The sequence below is a fragment of the Ictidomys tridecemlineatus genome, unplaced genomic scaffold (genome assembly GCF_052094955.1).
Source record: "Ictidomys tridecemlineatus isolate mIctTri1 unplaced genomic scaffold, mIctTri1.hap1 Scaffold_54, whole genome shotgun sequence".
NCBI classification, from domain to species: domain Eukaryota; kingdom Metazoa; phylum Chordata; class Mammalia; order Rodentia; family Sciuridae; genus Ictidomys; species Ictidomys tridecemlineatus.
In genome coordinates this window covers 2,544,625-2,568,392 of record NW_027523576.1, presented here as the reverse complement: position 1 = coordinate 2,568,392, position 23,768 = coordinate 2,544,625, and the positions used below count along the sequence as shown (strand labels likewise).

The 23,768-nt window shown below is 33.6% G+C and overlaps 1 protein-coding gene across 1 annotated transcript in view; it reads left to right on the top strand.

Annotated features, from left to right (window-relative positions):
• The first annotated feature begins 826 nt into the window (after positions 1 to 826).
• Positions 827 to 23,768, top strand: part of LOC144373977 (axin interactor, dorsalization-associated protein-like) — a 29,192-nt gene continuing 6,250 nt past the window's right edge. The window contains exons 1-5 of the mRNA XM_078036949.1: positions 827 to 910; positions 3,577 to 3,630; positions 3,987 to 4,041; positions 11,270 to 11,333; positions 11,591 to 11,697. Coding sequence (XP_077893075.1) covers positions 827 to 910; positions 3,577 to 3,630; positions 3,987 to 4,041; positions 11,270 to 11,333; positions 11,591 to 11,697 — 364 coding nt within the window. The remainder of the gene's footprint in view (positions 911 to 3,576; positions 3,631 to 3,986; positions 4,042 to 11,269; positions 11,334 to 11,590; positions 11,698 to 23,768) is intronic.

Below are 23,768 nucleotides of genomic sequence, written 5' to 3'. Positions count from 1 at the left end.
GTAATTATTTTATGATTCTGATATGCATTTCCCTGATGTCTAATGATACTGAATATCTTTTCATGTGTTTATTGGCCATTTTTATATCTTGTTTAGAAACATGTCTAATCAAATACTCTGTCTAAAATTGGTCTTTTTTTCCCCTCTTTCTTCATAAGAGTAAATTTTTGCCTTTTACTGTCTCAGAAATAGCTTTGGATCTTCACTGTTGAGCTTGGACTAGCATCATAAATTCATCCTGGAAAACTCACTCAAGGCCTACCTGCCATTTTTAGATATGATGATAACTGGGCAAGCAGTATTTTCTGTTTTTGATTGGTGGACGGCTTTTCTTTATTTTCCATTAAAAATGTTTCAAAAGCATATTTTGATGGAGTTATTGTCATGGCTGTAATTTGGATTTGGGCAAATCTTATTGGGAAATTAATTATGATAGAATGATAACGTATCTATGGTTGATACTCTTATCGGTGCTCACTGGAAGTGTTAAAGTAGAATCTAGAAAACTATTTATTGGTTGTTTATAGAAGAAATTAGTGCATAATAAAGAAAGTTGAATTATGTGCTTTTTGAGATTCTTTTCAGCTTTAAGATTCTGAAATTTGTCCCAGTGAAATGGTATGAAAAGTATCTTATTGCATCATTATTTTGTACAAACTTTTTTTTGTAAAAAGTTTGATTCTCAGGGTAATGTAGATTTGCCTTGAAAATGTGTAATTACTTCAAAAACAGAACGAAGTATTATGTACTTTATTGTTTTTAAGAGATTTAATTTGTTTTACTTTGTTGCAGTTGAGATAGTTTGCTTTCAGTCCTTTTAAAAAAAATGTTTTCTTACAGATTAGCAAGACATCTACAAAAAGCGGCCCAAGCTCAACACAACAATTCTGAATTCACAGAAGAGCAAAAGGTACCATCAAATAATATCTAGATATATTCAATTCCAAATGAAATTGCTCTTGAGTCCATTAAGCAGAAAAATAAACAAAAAACTGTTATATTTAAGTAAAAAAAAATCAGATTGATCATGCTTTGCCTAACATTAAGTGAACATTTATACAGATATATAACTTATCACTTAATGAATTTCTTTTCTTAACTATTTAGGCCTTATTTAACTCTAACGGAAGTCATCCACACTTTAGTTGAAAAGCATGGGTAACCCAAAGACTGGAGTTTGTTCCGAGTCACTTGGAAAAACAGAAGGATTGGGAATAAGTGCATTCCACCTCAATGCTTAACTCTGAATTTTCATAACTCTTTATGTATCACCTCTCAAAGCAAAAAAGAAAACACACACAAAACCCCCCAAACCAAAAAACAAATGGAAAAAAATTAGGTCAAGTCAAGAACTTGGCATACAGACCTGTCAGCTAAATAAACATATAAGATTGCAAAATGTTTCACTACTGTTCTTTCTTCCTTGAATTAAAATTTTTGTATGTCAAGTTGATTCCCTGATAGAGATTATGTAAAAGGGGATACTTTAAAGTAACTTATTCTAAAAGAAGAGAAGAAATGGGAGGAAACAACACCCATTTTCTCCTGGTTCAGAGTAAGTAGTGTTAAGTCAATTTTTAATCTTGTAGATAGTGAAAAATATGTGTTAGTCTTTTCTTCATCTCTTTTTTTTTTTGAATAAATTTTATTTTATTTTTATTTATTTATTTATTTATTATTGGTTGTTCAAAACATTACAAAGCTCTTGACATTTCATATTTCATACATTAGATTCAAGTGGGTTATGAACTCCCATTTTTACCCCAAATACAGATTGCAGAATCACATTGGTTACACAGCCACAATTTTACATAATGCCCTATTAGTAACTGTTGTATTCTGCTACCTTTCCTATCCTCTACTATCCCCCTTTTCCTCATCTCTTAAGAAAAGGCAGTGTGAAAACCCTGGTGACCTAATTCAGTCTTATTAATACTTTTCTTTTTTTGCACAAGGGGAAATGGGAGTAATTTTTTGCATAACTTTTTAATTAAACTTAAGCAAGTTTTTAATCCATAGGCCTGTGTTTATTGATTCTTAGTTCCAGGAGTTTGGGGAGAAAAAGCCCCCAGAGGGTTAGCCGTATTTCTTGCCCAAATATATTTGTATTTTTAAAATATTTAAAATCTACTTAAAAAAATTATGTTACTACAATTTGAAAGGGTGTTTTTCGTTTTTCCTTAGTAAGTGCTAATATCCACAATAGATTTAAGAGACTTAGGATGTTAGTCCTGGAAAATAATTATCACAAAGGAAATAGCTGATATGCTTAAGGAAAGGAATAAAGACTATACACTATCCCACTTCTGTAAGATTTGTGAAATCTATCTAGGAACTGATTAGGAAGTGATCAGCTGGCATCATTGAATTAAGACTTAAAATATCTAAATCTTGATGAATAGAATCTTAGATATCCAGGTACATAAATTAATAGTTAATGAAGTATGTTATGAATATGAAGACAATAAAAAATGTAAAAAAGTTTTAATGATCCCATATTTTAGTCACCTATTTGCCTTCAATTAGTTAGATTTCTCCAGCATTTGTTGCTTAGGAGTAGAACATGTGAGCCACATGGCCTGAGATTAAAGTCTTTTGACCTCCTAAAACATTTTAAAATTACAAAACAAACAGGTTAATATCAAAAAATGAACCTTGTTAAGTGATGAGGAAAAAATTAACTTTTTCTTCATTTTCTTTATTATTCTGAGACTAGAGTTGTTGTTGATAATGCTATTGATTCTTTAATTTATAGCTGTCCAGCTTGTCATTGGTTATAAAAACCCCCAGATCTTGTACTCCAAAAGATCCAGGAGGCTGCAGGACCTAGGGGAGAGAGCTGAGACCTAGAGTCAGAAGACTTAAGTCTTGCATCCTGGCTTTGGATCTGGGCCTGGTTTTCCTTATATAAGAAATGAGAGATTAGAGAACTCTTAAGTGACTTTAAAAGGTCTTTCCTTCCTAAAACTCCAGTGACCTCTACCTGTGAAGTGGTCTGTACCTCCTCCTTTCCTGGAAGCCTGATTTCTGAGGAACATATTATTTATAATACCTGCCCAGGAGGCATTTCTGGCTGCCAGGTGTAACTGCAGACCATATCTAATTAAATTATATATAATTAAATTATATATAATTAAAATAATATATAATTAAATTATATATAATTAACTCATATCTAGACCTATCACCAAACCAAACTTGATTTAGAATTGGTTGTGGCATATTAGTTTAGAACAGAATATATACTCATCTCTCTCCCACTTCTCAGCCCTTTGTCTTCTGATTCTCTTCTCTAAAATCTGCAAGGTGCTAGAAAAGGAAGATTAATTTATTTAAAGAAGTATAGATCTCTTTTGTAAATTTTTTAAATTGTAGATGGACACTATATCTTTGTTTTATTTATTTATTTTTATGTGGTACTGAGGATCGAGCCCAGTGCCTCACACATGTGAGGCAAGTGTTCAACCACTGAGCTAAAATCCCAGTCCCTATAGATCTCTTATAAATAAAAATTCTTGATTTTAGTAACTGACAGTTAAAATTATCTTGGGATTTATAGCATTTTTTTTCCTACAGAAAACCATAGGCAAAATTGCAACATGCTTGGAATTGCGAAGTGCAGCTTTACAGATAAATGGATTTTTTTAAATGAATTATTCTAAATTATTCTGATAAGATATTAGACATTCATGCCCAAAGCAATATTATCTCAGAAGGGTTTTATAACAATTGGAATTGATCAGTTGAACTCACACTTAAATGATTTAGTTCATACTTTGTAAACGGTAGAAATAAAAGATATGATTCTAATTTTTTCTGTTTCTATTAGCTTGAATATTCCAAAAATCAGTTTGGAACTTTTCATTTTCTACCTTCAAAACAAGAAATATATTTATTTTAAATATTTTATTCTTACCATTTAAAAGACATAGGGTGCAGTGAAATCTTTGTAATGAAAAGATATAATATGCATATTTTAAATTTACTCCACACAGTCCCAGGAAGAATTTAAACTGGAGGACCTGAAGAAGCTAGAACCAAGTAAGTTTTGTTTTATATTTTTAGTGATATTTTTTTAGGAAGAGAGTTTTGTCTGTTGTGAATATTAAGATTGTTTAGCACAGAAAGTGATTGGATTTATTTCTCTTATTTTTTGGTGCTTTTAAAATTCCTACAATATTTGTATTTTTAATTACCATTTGGATTTAATCTTTATTATAGAATATATATGTTGTACTTCATCTAAATATCCAAATTAACCTTTAATTTGTCTTAATGGCTTTAATAAGATTATAATTATTTTGATAAACATTTTCAGTAGAGTCCAGTAGAGAATATAAGGTTACAGTCATTAATGCCCATTCACATTACATGTTATTGAAAACTACAGTCTGAATGTTGGGAATGCATTACAAAGTGTTTTTTTTGTTGTCTCCATTTTTTCCCTTCTTCAAAATTTTAAAAAGTAAACAATTCCTTCAGTTATCTTGTTGGTTAGGATATTCCCAAATAAAGCCTTTCTGCTGCTTCAAATGATTGCTCTCTTAGAACTGTCTGCAGTATGGGCAAAGGCACAGTGTGAATAACTGAATGAATGTAAGTTAATGTAGCCTTTTTAAAAAAAAAAACTTTTTTAGTTGTAGACAGATACAATACCTTTATTTTATTTATTTGTTTTTATGTGGTGTTGAGGATCGAATCCAGTACCTCACACATGCAAGGCAAATGCTCTGCCAACTGAACTATAACCCAGCTCCTGTACTCTTTTTTTATTGAGATAAGATTGCACATCTCAGTGCATTTATATGACTAGGAAATAGTAGATTTTATTTATCCAACTAAGTAAGATTTTTAAGTAGGGAATCATAAAATCAAAGCATTTTCAAACAGAAAGGAGTCTCAGACTTGTGATCACATTCTCTATTGAGGAAAGAAATGAAATGATTTGTTTGTCCTGTTTCACTTCAATCTCCAGTAACTGAGCAGGGCCTAAATCTCAGAACATTTGTCAGTGTATCTCAGTTCACACTAGTGCAATCCTTTTAATGTAAACATGCTTTGAGTAAGAGATAAAATATTAATTTAAGAACTAAAGAGAGCCTTGCACAGTGGCGCATGCCTGTAATCACAGCCGCTCGGGAGGCTGAGGCAGAAGGATATCAAATTCAAAGCCAACCCTAGCAAAGCAAGGCACTAAGCAACTTAGTGAGACCCTGTCTCTAAATAAAATACAAAATAGGGCTGGGGATGTGGCTCAGTGGTCAAGTGCCCCTGAGTTTAATCCCAGTACCCCCTGCCAAAAAAGAACTAAATAGAATGTTCCTATAAATTCCACAAACTGCCAATATCTAATTCATTATAGCAATTCTAACAAAGACATATATTATTGAGATAGCTGAAATGTGATTGTATTGCAGATCCAGGATAGAAAAAGGATTCTCAGAGTATACTGAAGGGGATCTGATTTTCTGTTGTTTGGGTTGGAAAAGAGAAGTTAACAACAACAACAGACAACAACAAAGGAATGCATAGCAGATTTGTTGTGATTCTGGTGGCTTTTCCACAGTTTTAGATGATCATATTTCATTTCTTCAGAACACCATTCTTCTGAATATGGCAAGAATTCTGTCATTTTAATAGTTTTGGTTTCTTTATGTAATCCAGATCATAAAGTTTTGTTTTCTTTGTGGTTCTGGGGATCAAACCCATGACCTCACACATGCTAGGCAAGTATTTCACCACTGAGCTACATCTCCAGCCCTAGATCATAAGAGTTGGAGATGTTATAAGAGACACAACTTATATTCAGAAATAGTTCTTATGCCTATATCCAATGTATATAAGGATACTAATCAATGTAATATTTCTCACAAATTTTGGGGTTTTTTTGTACCTAAAACTTTATTTCTCAAAAGCATTAATAAATACTTTGTATAAGATTGAGATATAATTTATATAAAGCACAATTCACCAATTTAACGTATCATTCAATTTTTTTAGTAAATTGGAAGAGTTATGCAGACATCACCACAATCAATTTTAGGACATTTTCATCACCACAAGAAGAAACCCTATTCCCATAAGCAGTCATTCACTTCTTGCCATCCCCCTAAAATCCCTTCCAATTCCCAGCCCTATGAAACCATTAGTTTGATTTCTGTCTATAAATTGTCCTATTGTAGACATTTTATTGAAATGGACTCATATGATATATGATCTTTTATGACTGACTACATATAAGATTATTTTGAGAAAAACACATTGATGGCTTTAAATAGAAGATTGCAACAGTTGTTTATATGGTGGTTCTACTGAAAATTATGTTTGTGTGTGAGTGTGTGTGTGTGTGTGTGTGTGTGTGTAGAGAGAGAGAGAGAGAGAGAGAGAGAGAGAGAGAGAGAGAGAGAGAGAGAGAGATGATGCAGGGGATTGAACTAAGGGCTTTGGGCATGTTAGACAAGTGCTTTACCATAAACTATGTCACCAGCCCTCAGTTTTTTATGATAAAAATTATTAGGATTTTGGCTTCTTATTCAGTCACGATTTCCTATTAGTTGTTTGTTTCCAAACAAAATTTAAGAATCTTATAGATACACAGAGTGGCCGTAAAGACTGTGGATGTTTATTTCATATATTTATTATCTCTTCTCTTCCTCTGAGCATACTCAAGTACTTCTATTGCCTCACAAGATCTTTCATTAATTGCCTTTTTTTTTTTTTTTAGAATAGCATCTATATGCTAAGCACTCGAATCCTCTAAGTAACATTCTGCTAAGGACAACACTGACACTAGCTTGTAAATCCCAGCAATGAGTTTTAGGGTCACCTGGATTGGTTCTTTCACTATGCTGTTAGTAATATCTCTAGTGGTGCTGTACTACATCATTCCTAAGTACAGCTCTCCAGTTCAAATTCCTAAGAAATTATTGACCCATGTATTAGTCGAAGATCAGGTTAAAATCTATTACTTTTTTGGCTTTTTAAAAAAGATTTGGAATAGAAATGGAAAGAGTATTTTGGAGATTCACTTTATTATACTTTATATAATGTTTTTCATTTGTACTTTTCCCTTCTTGATAGTTATCTTTTTAGATGATTTTAATTTGCTGTTGCTTCTCAAAGAAACATAAGTGAGTATTCTGTATTTCAGTAGGGTAGACTCTGTAATTTGGAATTTATCCAAGCAGGGCACTTGTTGTGAGTAAATTATTGAGTTGGAATTAAATATTTTCTACAAATTGGTATTTAGTAATATTTCAGATTAAGTATACTTATTCAAGCTTTCTTTTTAAAATGTTAAGCCTCTTCTAAGGAAAATAGTGAATTCTAACTTTTAATATGTTGAACTTAACTGGTTTCCTTTCTTTTAAAAAAAGGTTTTTTTAAATTTAATGCGTGTGTGTGTGGTGCTGGGGATCGAACCCAGGGCATTTCCCATATAAGGCAAATCCTCTACCACTGAGCTACATCACTAGCTCTTGGCTGGTTTATTAGGCTGATGTATTCTTTACTTGAACATTTTGAAATCTTTTAAATTCTGCTGAAAATACTAAAACTATGATTGTGAAAGTCTGAGCCATTTTTTCTTATGTTAATTGCAGTAATGTACTGCTGCTTACTCAAGCATATCTCCCCACCACCACCCTGCAAAATTCCCTTCTGTTAAGCCACCCTTCAAGGCTTCACAGAAATCCCACCTCTCCCTGAAAGCTTTCTCTGCTGTCTCTATAGAGGCATAATTAAACTCTGCCTCCTCTCCTGTATAGAATCATTTTAACTATCCATTGTCAGATTCTCACATGTGTTATTTTCACTTGTATTTGTTTTAGTCCTCAAAGAGATTTGAATGAACTCTTCCCCCACCCCAGAGCCTATTGAATGCTTTAAGTGTAGTATGAACTTGGCAAGATTGTGTTGAGTTAAATAGATTTGAATGTTTTGAAGGAATCTTTTCCTATAATTTAAAAAATAACCTTTCAAAATTGAGGCAGCTGCCCATTTTCCTACCACAAAAATGAAACGCGTCAGTCACCAAAAGCAAAATGCATTTTGATATTTGCCTGTGTGTCATCTTTTGAGGGTTAGCTTCAGGAGGTTGGTAGGTCTGTGCTCCAAGAGAAAGGCTGGGAGTGCTGAATTTTCCATGGTGGAGTAGCATCAGATGTCTGCCATGTAGTGATCCAAAGTGTGTAAGTCCTACCAAATCAGCCAATGAATCTCCAACCCATGACATGCTTCATACTTATGATAATGTCTTTTCTAAAATTCAAGCTCCTCTTCAATTCCTCCTAAGACATCATTGCTAGTATTGGTATAAAGAAAACTCTATGTAAAGTTTAAGCTATTTTAAAAGAACAATAGAATCTGTTATTCCATAGTTGTTGAAAATGTAAACCTATAATACAGTTATAGAAAGTAAAACAGAATTTGTTTTAAAGCTATTTAAATTTGTTCTAAAGCTATTCACATAAATTAAATGTTTCATAGTACTTTAACTTGTAAAAATAATATAACAAAGCTATTATTCTAAAGCAAATACTTCCTCTTCAGAGCTTTGATACCAAAGAAATGAAAATACTATTTAATTATTCTGTTACAATACAAATGCAAGATAACCACTGAGCCACATCCCCAGCCCTATTTTGTATTTTATTTAGAGACAGGGTCTCACTGAGTTGCTTATGCCTCACTTTTGCTGAGGCTGGCTTTGAATTCTTAATCCTCCTAAGCCTCTGGGATTACAGGTGTGCACTACCACACTCAGCCAAGATATTCTTAATAACCAAGATATTTTTCAACTTTTTTGTTTGTTTTTGACGTACTGAGGATTGAACCCAGAGGTGCTCTACCACTGAGCTATATTTCCAGTCCTTTTTATTTTTATTTTTTAAAACATTTTTAGTTGTAGATGGACACAATACCTTTATTTTATTTATTCATTTCATGTAGTGCTAAGGATTGAACCCATTGCCACATGTGCAAGGCAAGCACTCTACCACTGAACTACAACCCCAGCCCTTTTATTGTTTTATTTTTATTTTGAGACAGGGTCTCCCTACATTGCTTAGGCAGATGAACTTCTAGTCCTCCTGACTCAGGCTTTTGGTACCTGGGATTACAGACATATGCCACCATAGCAGGATCAGCTTTTAAAAATTATTGTTATATACATTTTTAATGGTTGATTTTTTTGCTCATTTCATTAAACTCTTATTGCAATATGATCATTTCTGTGTGTTTGTTTCTGGTATGAGTGAGACATGATCTTTTTGTTACCTGCTCCCCATTCTTGGTATCTATTCCATTGTTGTGTAAGTGATCAATATTTATTAATATTACTTATTAATATTGAGTTGATTTAATAGTTTAGTAACAATGATCATGCAGAAGTATAGAAAATATGTTCTTGTATTAAAAAATAAACAGTACTTCTTAGTGAGATAAGAAATATTAGGATTCTAGTCAACTAGATCAAAAAGGTCATGAAGAGAGTGAATGTCCATTTTAGATTTTCCCTTGCCATTTTGTATACATTTATTTAGGCTGTAATTCTCTCAATAGCCTGTAAAGGAAGTAGCATTCTCATTTTAGAACTGGGAGATTAGAGTATTTATGTAAATGTTCAAGTTATTGTTGTAATTGTAGGGCTAGGTTTTGGTTTAAACCTTCTACTTTGATCTCCTGCTGCTTCCCCTTTGCTTGTCAGACTTAAGTTCCCACAGTCCTTTCTGTGCCTTGAATAAGGCAAACTGTTTCCTACTTGGAACCTTTGTTGTTGCTCCAGCCTGTTCTTTAATACCTGGGAAGCCTTATGCTAGAGCCACTTATGGATGATTCCTCTCATCTCAGGTCTTGGCTCAAATGTCTTCTTACAGTTTAGTTTTGAAAGGCACCCTGTCTACCTTAGCTACTCTACCAGGTTCTCTCTGCTTTTACACAGCATCCTGCTTGTATCCTTCATACCACTAATCACATCTTACATTATCTTGTTTATTTGTTGGCATATTTATTGTCTACTTTTCCTTAGTAAGGTCTAAGGTCCAAATATGAGTTCTTGATTACTGTGTATCTTTAGCACCTAAAACAGTGATTGGAACATTGTGAGTACTCGGTATGCATTTGTTGAGAAGAAGAAAGAGATAAAGGATGAAGAAGAGCTAAAGGGAGAGAGAATAAGAGTGAGTAATGAGAATCTAGGTACAAGTTTCCAACTTCTTTCTCACTGGATGATTGACTCCTATTGGAATAAGTTATGTAATTACAACCTGTTCTTTTTGAATTTCCTTATTTAGGAACCCAATATGCCATACTCCTTTTAACTGAAATCTGCAAGACTCCAAAATTAAAGTCTGAGTAATTAGAGTAAAAACCATGGGTTTCCCAATTAATAATGCTAAATATTCACCTTGAAATAATTGCAGGTAGTCACTAGGAACCCATAAATTGGGAAATGAAACAATAAATTTCATAAAATACTTTTCCAGATACAGATAGAATTGTAGAACATCTGTCTGTAGGCTTACATGCCAGAAAGTAATCAACCAGGACACAAGAGGTGATAGCATTATGTTGTTTGATGACTTCCCTGAGGAGAAAGTCTGCTGTGTGTGTGTGTGTGTATGTGTATGTGTGTGTACACACGTGTAAATATATATATATATATATATATATATACAAACACACATATATATATGCATGTATATATGTGTGCACACATATACAATAAATTTCATCATAAAAGGAATATTGGAATTATAACCTTGCTGCTACAAACCTTACCAGTGTGATAAGTATTGAGGGAAATCTATTTAGGATAAAGAATAAGATGTGATTATCTATTTCTCTTTAATTAATCATCTTCAGTATCAATCTTTTAATTAAAATACTTCAGGAGAAGAGGTATTCTCTTTCACTGGTACCCCATATCACCTAGGACCTTGTACATTGGAGAACTATTTTATGGTTCATTTTCTATGAGGGCTCTGAGACTTTCCTTGGAGATCTTACAGTACTCTGAAAATACTGGTACCTGCAGTCCACTATGGACATTTTTATTTTGCTAAGACACTCAGTAGTCAATTGCAGAGTCTTAAAATGATAGTGAAGCTCAGAATTTAAAATACATATATTAATGTGTGCTTAATACACTATAAAATAGATTAAAAGTATCAATTTAAGATATAACATATAAGACTAACTAATATATAAGACTTACATAACATGTAAGACTAAGATATAAGACTAATGTTTGTCTATGTCTTTATTCTAGTCCTAAAAAATATTCTCAAATATAATAAAGAATTTCCATTTGATGTTCAGCCTAGCCCATTAAGGTAAATAAATAAGCATCCATATTTTGTCTTCTGATTTTATTATCTATTTTATGCCTGTTTTTCAAATATTTATGTATTTTTTCCCTATCAAATTTGGTATTGGTGATATGACTGGTAGCAATGAGATGATTGACATTGACATTTATATCAACATCAACCTAATAATCAGCATCTTATCTGGGAAGTTAGTGGCTATGAGGGTTAGCTGGTGTATTAAGTGGAGTAGCTCACTAATTTTTCTGTCCTTTTTTATATAGGAGAATTTTAGCCCCTGGTGAGGAAGAGCATTTGGAATTTGAAGAAGATGAAGAAGAAGGTGGTGCTGGAGCAGGGTCTCCTAATTCTTTTCCTGCTAGAGTGCCTGGTGGGTACAAAAAATGTACATTATATAATTCAAGGTCAGGTGTTTGGAACTTACTTTTGTACTTGTTAGTGGCGGGTAAAACATCTCCAGGTTTGCCAATATTAAGCAAATTATCATGGCCATTCTGTTAGCGGTAGCTATCGGTTTATTGTGAAAGTATCTTACTATTTGTGTCAGGGATCCTCAAAACATCCCATTTTAGTGATTGGCTAGGAATACCCACAGGACTCAGCATATAGCTGTACTCACAGTTGTATTCTGAGTCATTACAACAAGAAAACACAAGAACAAAATCAGCAAAGGGTAAAGGCACACAGGCAAATTCCAGAGGAAACCATACTTCTAAGAGTCCTCTCCCAGCAGAGTCAAATATGTATTTGATTCTCTCAACATTCTTTCACACCTGTGAAATGAAAAAATATTGTCTATTGGGGAAGCACTGTAGAGATTCAGTGCACAAGACACTTATTGGGGTTAGCATGAACCAAAACTACAGACTCCAGGAAGAAAGCAAGTGTTCAGCACAAACCATATTGTTTGCATGGACGGTTTAGGCACAGTGATCTTCTTAACAGGGCATGATGGGACTCCTGCTGAAATCCAGGTTCCCAGATGCTAGCCATAGACCAACATTGTAAGTAGGCTTTCTAGAGTAACTGTTTGCTATGTTAATTCTTTTCTTTATATATCTAGCTGTTCTTTAAATAATCATATATGATTGTGAAACCTGGACCTGGAGGAATAGATACTAAACAGTTGCCCTTAACAGGGAAATAAAGAATACATAGCAAGTCCTTTTTATTTTTGGAAGATCTTGACAAGGTTGTAAAATACCCTAGTCAAGCACCCTGAGTAAATTATTTGCCTCTTCTACTTCTATACTTTCTTCTGTTCTTATACAGTGCACAGTTTTTACTTCTGATGAATTAGTTCATTTTTGGAAGTGTAGAAATAGCACTGTACTATTGTGATGCATTTTTTTAAAAGACTCTATGCTTTATGGTATAATTAAATATAATATACATATCATCCAGAAAACTTCATAATTAAAGTCATATTTCAGTAATTTAAATACTCTTTGGTAGAAGACGTTTGAAATATAAACAGTATAGGCTTAGACCAATAACATACCTGCGCTTTTGAGTCTAACATCTGCCAATCAGTAGTTAAGTGACTGTACTTAATTCTTTATAAAAAGAGATGTTGACAATGTCTAATTCATAGGGTTACAATGAAAATTAGGCACCACAAACAAATCATTTGGCATTATACTTTTCATTTGCTGGGGTAGTGGTGGCTACTGTATTTTCATTATCACCTATAAATGATGCTAACAGTCCTACACCATAGGATTATTAGAAAAATTACAATCACTATAAAATGTTATTGTTAGTGTTTCTTTGGTACAAGGTAATTATTTCCAATATGCTTGTCTTTATGAATAAAGAGCTATATTTTACTTGTTATATTTGTAGGAAATTCAAGATTGCTGAGATGATGTGGTAAATAAATTTGCTAAAATTTTTCTGCATTTTTTATTTCCTTTTCAAACCACATGCTGTAATTGAAATAGATTCCAGTTCTATAAATTTCTGGGTTTGGTTATTTGTTCACTAGTTATACTTCTGTAGCAAACAAGATCCTTAAAGCAGATGATGTAAGTCATGAAATGGACAGGTCTTTATGGGGTTCAGGTTGCTGAGTTGAAAAGAAACTCTGTAAATTAAGTCTATTTGCTATGAAAGATTAAGCCCAAAGTAATTACATTTTTTTATTCTGATATAGCATTTTGGTATTTTATTTCAGAGATACAGAAAGCTAACTAAACCTTTCTATTCCATGAATTATTTTCCTCAAAGTAAGAAAGAGTACATATAGTTCAATTGGCTATATTTGATTTTTGATCATATTTTCCAGGGCCTGTGTCATTATAAAATTGAAAATGTCATTGAAGAACAATTTGACCTTTAACTTAATTATAGAATGGGAAAAAAATTGTTATACTGTGGACATCCAAGATTTCATTCGTGATAAGGCTGTTGTGTCTACATTATCATGGCAGGGTGCTTCTAAGAATTATAACATTTTTATTACCTTTATTTTATGTAATTTATATAATTGTAAGTTTGTTGTACTTTTTTTTTTTGGTACTGAGGATTTAACACAGGGGTACTTTACCAGTGAGCCACATTCTCAGCCCTTTTTATTTTTTATTTTGAGACAGGATTTCACTTAGTTGCTTAGGGCCTCACTTAGTTGCTGAGATTAGTCTTAAACTTGGGATCCTCCTGCCTCAGCCTCCTAAGTCACCTGGATTCCAGGCTTGTGCTATAGCATCTAGCTTATTGTGATCTTTTTAAAAAAAGATTTATTAAGGTGTCCCTTACATATATAAAAGGCATCTTTTTTAATGTACAGCTTTATAAGTTTTGACAAACACACATGGTAAACACTACTACTGTTAAGCTAATGAGATAAAGTATAATATATGAATATGGTATGATCAAGAGTAGTTTATTCCCATTTAAAATCAAAAATGGATTTTTATCCAACCTTTCTTGAAAAGAATAAAAAATTGTTGAACCTTTCTTTGACATTATTATCATTTTCAAAGCCTTCAATTCTCATAAGACAGTAACTTTTTTGTACTGCTTTAAACACTAACTGGCTTAAGTCCAAATAGTAGTTTAATTTTCTTAAGGTAATCTCAGTAGATTTCATTTAAATAGAGGATAAACATTTATAACCTATTATTTATTACCTGAAAATTTATTTATCATGTTGAATATTAAAGCTTCTAAATGATAAACCAAAGTAATACAAATTTAAAAAAAATAGCTGGCCAGGATTATATGCTTATAATCCTAGCTACTTGAGAAATTGAGGCAGGAGGATTGCAAGTTTGAGGCCAGTGGGGGCAACTTTGTCTCAAAATAGAAAGAACTAGGGATGTAGCTCAGTGGTAGGGTGCTTGCCTCACCTGTGTGAAGCCCTACATTCATTTCCTAGTACCACATGCACAAATAGCCATGTCACAATTTTAGACAAAATTTAAAAAAACGTTTCTGAGTGACCTAAACATAAGCCTAGCAATCTCAACATTATTCTAGATTTGTATTGGTTATTCATCTTTTATATAGTCTTAGATATGTACAAAAAATGTTTTTTTGAAACTCAAAATGAAGAGTGAATTTAACTTCTTTAATATCAAACCTGTACTTGTTTCTTTCCTGCATAAATATTCAATTCTGAGTTGAACTTGAGAGTTAAGCAAATATGTATTTCATTTTCAGCTAAAGTGCAGTTTTTTTCTTACCCATGCATATAGGAAGTTGAAAACTGCAACAAAATATTCATTGCTGTTCCATGAATATTAGGGCATCCTTATTTCACAGAATTTCAGAATATATTTAGGGTTAAACAGTAAATACCACCAAAGTGTGCAGATAGACTCTGGCTCTCCGAGCACATCCTTTCTCTCAAAGTCTCAAATTCTCAGACTGAGCCAAACAGTCAGAGCCAGAGTCCCTCATCCAGTCATGTACTTATATTGAAAGGAAAGGAAAATACCATTCAATGTTATCTGGTAGTTCTCCTAGCTGTTTTTCAATAGTTTTAAGGCTTGTTAATATTCTATTACTCTCAAGCAGTTTTGAAAGATTTCTTTTTTATAATTTGTTTCTACATGTTTGTTTGTAGTACTGGGGATTGAAGTCAGGGATGCTCTACCACCTAGCTACATCCCCAGCTCTTTGATTTATTTTTTTATTTTGAAACAGGGTTTTGCTAAGTTGCCCACGCTGGCCTCTCTTGCCTTAACTTGCCAAGTTGTTGGGATTACAGGCATGCAGCACTATGTCTGGCTCAGTTTGTTTTGTTTTGTTTGTTTTGTTTTTTAATCCACGAATCTTGTCACTTGAAGTCAAAAGGTTTTCTCCAGAGCTTTGCAGAAATTGGTTCATAGGAAATGTCTATTGAGTAGGCTCTTCATCAAAGCTCTAAGCAACATCTGGCCTGCTTTTTCTTTCTTTTTTTTAAAAGAGAGAGTGAGAGAGGAGAGAGAGAGAATTTTAATATTTATTTTTCAGTTATTGGCGGACACAACATCTTTGTTTGTATGTGGTGCTGAGGATCGAACCCGGGCCGCAGGCATGCCAGGCGAGCACGCTACCGCTTGAGCCACATCCCCAGCCCCAGGCCTGCTTTTTCTTGAAAGTCCTCTGGCCACTCAAATTTTTAACCCAACACCTGTAGTAACTCTTCCTTGCATGCTAAATGGCATCTGTGTATGAAGCATATACCCACTGATTCATCTTAGGTTTTGTGAGAGTATTTATTATTTTATTCCAGATATGATGGTGACACTTAAGAATTCAGCCATTATCCAAATCACATATTTCTGAACACAGAAAAATACATATTTCTAGTACCAGTCAATAAAGAAAATAAAAACAAGAATATACTCATATAACCTATATACAAACAACTTTAATAAAGTATAATTTTTGACAGACCTAGAAATATTATTGTTTGAATGCTAATGACCCCTAAGATTTTTATCAAACTTTTAATATAATTTCAAAGTGAATAAACTTCTTATGATTTTACTCTTTATCTTGAAAGGTTGGAGCAGTTCCTCAACTACTAATCAGTTACCAACCAAAAGAAATTGTGCATGTGTTTTCATATTTTCACACAATTTGTATGTGTGTACAAATTGCAGATGTGCAGTACAAATTGCAAAATTTTTCTCTTGCTAGATTTTTAAGACCCATTTCATGTTTTGTGCCATTTACAAAATGTTATGACCAAATAATGATTTGACAATACCATTATTTTAAATTATGTTAAAATTATCCCAAAATAATAGAAAATATTATTTTATATATATCCTTTTTATTGGATTTTAAAATTACAAAGAAATGTGCACTTAAAAATGTGTGTGACAGACTTTGAATTGGTAGTATCAAACATCTGAATTTAATTGCAAGTATGATAAATCTAAAACAAAGAAGACATAAATATATAATCACACACATATGATAGTGCTTAGTTTACATTTTAGATATCAGGTCCATCTCTGTCCTAAAAGTATGGACAACAAATTTTGTACTCCTTATTCATGACATTTAATTCACCAAGCACCAAGGCAAAATGAAGACTGACTCACCTCTTATTGAAGTAAATTCCTGTGACAAACATTTGTACAATATCATGTAAAAAGCAAATTCAAATCAGTGTTTTAAAAAAATATAATCTTTGGTAATTTTCCTCTTTTAATGTTCTTACCTAGACAATAATGTACTATTTTGGAACAAAGACTGTCATGCCATTTCCAATTTTGGACTAGAAATTGTCCTTATGGTATGATATGAAATATAAACAATAGAAATTTTTAAAAAGCAAAAATAAAAAGTTGAAAGAAAAGAATGACTTCCTCTTCTGCATGTGAGGACAGGGCCTTAAGGATCCCACTGACCTTCATATCCATGTCACTCCAGACTCATCCTTGGGTTGGTGGTCCTTTTATTGTCTGATTCTCCATGATCTCTATGGCTACACAGAGACTATTGAATGTGAGGCCATCCTACTTGATACTTAGACCTTCATTTTTCTCAGCACCCTCTTGGAACAAAGAAGTTATGTGCGGGGGGGTGAGGGGCTTCAGATGTTCTCCCATTGTTTTTCTGTACCTGTTGCAGGTACAGTGGTGTTTCATTGCTGGGTCTGTGTCAGTGCTGTTGGGTGCCCAGCAGAGGCAGAGGCCTTACTTGCACAATTCCCTTTCCTCTCCACAGTGGCAGAGGCTGTAACATTCTTGGCTAGGTCAGATGTTTTTACACAGTTTTTAAAACATTCTTAAGCAAACTTGTCTATGTTTAACAAACAGCCATTTGGGGGATCCATAGCTACCTTCATAAATTATTTTCCACAGATGAAGCACAATGAAATAGAGCAACCTAAGTTTTTACCCAAGTACCACCTGTTAATAAACAGTTTCCATCAACAAGATGGACTTTTTGGTATCCCCTATTACAGTAGTGTGGTAAAATGGTTCCAAACCTTCCAATTCATTGTCATTATTTTATCAGAGTTGTCTTTAGGTTTAGGCTTAGAATCTCCCTCTCACAGAAAATCACACTGAATTCAGTAATTCCTTCCAACTCTTTTTGACACCAGTGAGAGCATGCTTACTCTGGTTGGTGCATAAGAGGTGGTTGGGGGCAGATAAGTCAGAAAAAGACGTGCTTTCTGTGTTCAGTACAACTTGGGGCTCACCAGCTACCAATGGCTTCCTTTGTCTTGCAGTAAAAACTGAAAGTGGAATTAACCAAATGAACACAGTCCTGCTGCTCACTGCTATATGAGTGTTAAAGACCTATCATATTGCTATCTGGGCTACTCAGTCTCTGTCCATTCCTGTGAATGTGCACTGCTCAGTGTACAAAGTTCAAATGTTACTATTTTTTAATCAATCCCTTACTTGGGAGTTCTTAGTGACAGCTCAATAACATCCCTGGGATGTTATTGAAAACTTGGTTTGGACAGCTGTAGCCATTTAGAGTTTTCCATATTTAAAAGTATGAGGCACAAATAGTGGCCTCACAAAAATGTCTATATTCTAATCCTGGGAACCTGTGACTGTTATGTTTACATGGCAAAAGGAACTTTGCAGAAGCTTGAGATGGGGAGGTTCTCCTGCAGTTCCTTTTAAGGCTTTAGGGACAATTAAAATAAAAATGTTAAAATGAGACATGATGGTTAAAAGCATGGACTCTGTAGCCAAACTGCTGTGTGATTATGGATAATTTGTTTTTCTATGCCTCACTTTTCACCTCTGAAAAATAGAACTAAACTATTGTTGTGAGGATTAGATGAGAGGAGTAGGATAGTATGTAGCACAACACAAATACTCACAAGTGTTAGCTATTTCTTATTTACATAGCAGTTCCATTTGGAAGAACATTTCTTCTGATCTTTGCTCTAGATCTGAGAGCAGATGATCTAGCTGGAATAGCACAGTTTACACTGGATTGTGTGTAGTTATTTCTTTCTTATCCTTGTTAGTCTTCGAATTTTATGAATGTAGTTGACTTGTTCTCATATTACACTATGTAATTGGATATGTTAATTCTTCACTTAGAAATCTTCCTTTTAATGCATTGGCTCAATTTACAACTATCATGGTTCTATCTTTGATGCAAAAACATGCACCCTTTTTCATCTACCTGGGAGCTATAGATGGTATGGTATTATTCTAGTATTTGATCTTCTTTTATGTTTATTATTTCTTCACTCATTGATATAGATTCTCTAGCCATTTGTTTACTAGAGCATGATAACCTCTAGAACTGGAAATTCAGTCATTCATTCAATAAAATATTTCTTCAACAAAGATCTGTTTATTCCTTGTGCATACCACAAAAGGAACAGTTCCCACACCTTTCAGGATGCTTATTGTGTAGTCAGCAAGACAGAGCCAAAAGCACATGATTATGATTAGAGATGTGCACCAATGTCGTAGGTTGGCAAAAAAGAAGGGCTGAGGGAGTTCAATAAATCTGGCCAGATTTAGGACTCACTGAGTATGTAAGAGTTGACCATGTAGAGAGAGCACATCATAGAGCATTCTGAAACACCTTAAATAGGCACCTTTCTATGTAATCTATGATCTTAATTACAGTCAGCTTCCTTCATTATGGAACACAATGTTTGACATTCTACCTTGAATTAAACAAGAAATTCAGACTTGAAATCACTGCCTCCATATTAAATTATCTGAAGCATAATGATTACATTAAACCTTACTGTGTAGTCTCAGGCAAAAAGATTGTTGGTAAGGAATATAGCATCAGCCCTATCATTTCAACTGAAAGATCTAGATAATGACAGCTTATAAAATTGACTCACCCCAAAGTAACAACAAGTTTAATATCAACTTGGCAAAAAATAATCTTAACATCAAAAAGACTTTGAAAGTTGTAAAGCAATCATCTTTTGAATGTCAAAACAGGTAGTAAAGAGGTAATACATAAAAGAGGTAACATTCTTGGGGGTTTTTGGGGGTGGGGTGGGGTGGGTTCTTTTTTGTCTTTTTTAGAACTGGGGTTCGATTCCAGGATTTTGCAAATGCAAGGCAGACACTTTGCCACTGAGCTACATCCCAACCCAACATTCTTAATGTATAAAGAAAAATGTTAATTGTAATAACCAAAGCAGAATACATGAGAGGAACAGACAATATGAGCAAGCGTGTGAGCATGCACACACACACACACACACACACACACACACACACACATTTTAAAAATACCCATTAAACATATAAAAAGATACTCAACTTTATTTTTAATAAAAACATAAATTAAAGCTACTGTTGGAGAGTCTTAGGGGAAATAGATACTTATTAATCACTGGTGGGAATAGAAAAATGGTGCAGTTCCTTTGGAGGGGAATTGAGCATTCTCTAACAACATATAAGTACATATTTTTTCCTTAGCAATCCCATTCCTGAGAATTTACTCTGAAGATGCACCCCCAAAATACAGGAAAAAGAGGGGAAAACATATGCAAATACACAAGATTCTCTGTTTAGGTATTTTTTATAATGATAAAAAGTTAGAAATAATGTAACTGCCAAATGAAGATTGACTGAATAAACATAGGATGCTGTGGAAAATAATTCAGAAAATCTCCCTGAACTAATGAGTGATTTTTCAAATTATTGTTAGCAGAATTTATCAAGGTAGTTCACATTAGCAGATTAAGGGGAAAGATTTCATAAAGTTGTCAACAATGCAGAAAAAGTTTTCAGTTAAATTTGAAATACAGCCTTGATTTTAAACAATTCTTGGCAAAGAACAGAAAAACATCCTTAACTTGATAAAACATGGCTACATGACATTTACAGCCCAAAATCATTTAATGATGAATTTGAACAAAACAAGATTATCTATTACTTCTTTTCATCAGCATTGTTTTGGAAGCCCTAGCTACTGCACTAGGACAAGAAAATGAAATATAAAAGGGGGGATGTTCTTTATTTGCATATTTATGAATATATAGAGAATATATGCAAAAACCTATTCATAACTCATTAATAAGATAATGCGGTTCCTGGATATAAAATCTGTACAGACAAATCAATTCTATCTCAAACAAGTAATAGTTGCTTAGAAAATGAACTATTATAATATTTATAGTAGTATTAAATAATATCAAGGACCTTATTATAAATTCAACAAAAGAAATATAAGAATTTTATGTAGAAAATAAACCTTTGTTGAAAAAATAAAAGAATATCAAAAGAAAATGAAACTGGAGCCATCTTGAAATTAGAGAAAAAGATGGAAGAGTGACTTAATAATTGTTATGGTTTGTGAGATGTTGAATTATACATTCTCTTTTATTTTTTTTCATTTCTCTCAATTGAATTGTTTATGAGAATGCATTTTATAAAAACAGTGAAGTCATTATTCTTTTTTTCATTTGTTCATAATAGTTATTCTTGACATTAGATTCATTTGGACTAATTATAAATGCATGGAATATAATTTGCTCCAATTCAGTCCCTTCACCCTCCTCATCCTCCCTCCCACTGTTCCCTTTCATCCACTTTACTGATATATTTATTTACATTTTTTAAAATTAGTATCTTATACATATTCAAAATGATGAGTTTCATTATTGTATATTCACATATGTGCATTGGAAAGTTAGTTTGGGTTCATTCCACAGTTTTTCCCTACTCACTCCCCATTCCCTTCTTTTTCTTTTATTGATTTTATTTTTTTTAATACACGACAATGGATAATTCTTATTACACATATAGAGCACAATTTTTTTTATCTTTGTATAAAGTATGTTCACGCCAATTCACGTTATTCATGTACTTGGTTTTTTTTGCATTACAATTCTTATTACACATATATACCACAATTTTTCATATCTCTCTATATAAAGTAGGTTGACACCCAATTTGTGTCTTCAGACATGTTCTTTGGATAATGATGTCCATCACATTCATTAGGAGGCTAATCCCCTGCCTCCTTTCTTTCCCTCACTCCCCTCTTCCCTATCTAGAATCCATCTATTCATCCCATGCTCCTCCTCCCTACCCTATTATGAGTCAGCCTCCTTATATCAGAGAAAACATTTGGCATTTGTTTTTGGGGGATTGACTAACTTCACTTAGCATTATCTTCTCCAATAACATCCATTTACCTGCAAATGCCATGATTTTATTCTCTTTTAAAAACGTTCATAGTGTATATATGCCACATTTTTTAAAATCCATTCATCCACTTAAGGGCATGTAGGTTGGCTCCACAGTTTAGCTATTGTGAATTGTGCTGCTATAAACATTGATGTGGCTGTGTCCCTGTAGTATGTTGTTTTTAAGTCCTTTGGGTATAGTCCAAGGAGAGGAATAGCTTGGTCAAATGGTGGTTCCATTCCCAGATTTTCAAAGAATCTCCATACTGCTTTCCAGATTGGCTGCACCAATTTGCAGTCCCACCAGCAATGTATGAGTGTGCCTTTTTCCCCACATCCTCTCCAATACTTATTGTTGTTTGTCTTCATAATAGCTGCCATTCTGACTGGAGTTGTATCTTAGTTTTGATTTGCATTTCTCTGATTGCTAGAGATGTTGAAAATTTTTTCATATATTTGTTGATTGATTGTATATCCTCTTCTGAGAAGTGTTTGTTCAAGTCCTTGGCCCATTTTTTGATTGGGTTACTTGTTTTTTCAGTGCTTAGCTTTTGAGTTCTTTCTATACCCTAGAGATTAGTGCTCTATCTGATGTGTGAGGGGTAAAAATTTTCTCCCAGGATGTAGGCTCTCTGTTCACCTCACGGATTGTTTTCTTTTGCTGACAAAAAAAACTTTTTAGTTTGAATCCATCCCATTTATTGATTCCTGGTTTTAATTCTTGTGCCATAGGGGTCTTATTAAGGAAGTTGTGGTCTAACCCACATGATGAAGTTTAGGGCCTACTTTTTTCTTCTATTAGACGAAGAGTCTCTGGCTTAATTCCTAGGTCCTTGATCCATTTTGAGTTAAGTTTTTGTGCATGGTGAGAGTTATTAGTTTAATTTCATTTTGTTGCATATGGATTTCCAGTTTTCCCAGCACCATTTGTTGAAAATGCTATCTTTTCTCCAGTGCATGTTTTTGGCACCTTTGTCTAAAATAAGATGATTGTAATTTTGTGGGTTAGTCTCTGTGTCCTCTATTCTGTACCATTGGCCTACCAGTCTGTTTTAGTGCTGAAACCATGCTGTTTTTGTTACTATTTCTGTGTAGTATAGTTTAAGGTCTCATATAGCAATACTCCCTGCTTCACTCTTCCTGCTAAGGATTTCTTTAGCTATTCTTGGTCTCTTATTTTTCCAGATGAATTTCATGATTGCTTTTTCTATTTCTATGAGGAATGCCATTGAGATTTTGATTGGAATTGCATTAAATCTATATAGCACTTTTGGTAGTATCGTCATTTTGATAATATTAATTCTGCCTATCCAAGAGCAAGGTCGATCTTTCCAGAAATAGTAAATGAATTCAGCAAAGGAGCAGGATATAAATCAATACCCATAAATCAAAGGCATTTCTGTATATCAGTGACAAAGCCTCTGAGAAGGAAATGAGGAAAACTACTCCATTCACAATAACCTCAAAAAAATGATACTTGAGAATCAATGAAAGAAGTCAAAGATCTATACAATGAAAACTACAGAACCCTAAAGAGAGAAATCAAAGAAGATCTTAGAAGATGGAAAGATCTACACATTCCCTTCTTAAAAGGAGAAAGGGAGGAGGAGGGAGAGAGAGAGGGGGAAGGTGGGTAGGGTCAGATCAGAATATGATAGCCCAAAGGGTGAGGTTTTTGCCTGCTGAGAACTTCTAACTGAAGGAGATTGGAATCCCAAAAGCAACCTCAGCAGCAAAGCCTCTGCTCTCCTCCTGCCCTCCTGTCCATTCACCCTTTTCTCCCAAAGCCAGTCATAAAACCTAGAAAGCGCTCTTTCTCTCTTTCTCTTTCTCTTTCCTTCCCTCCCTGCTATTCC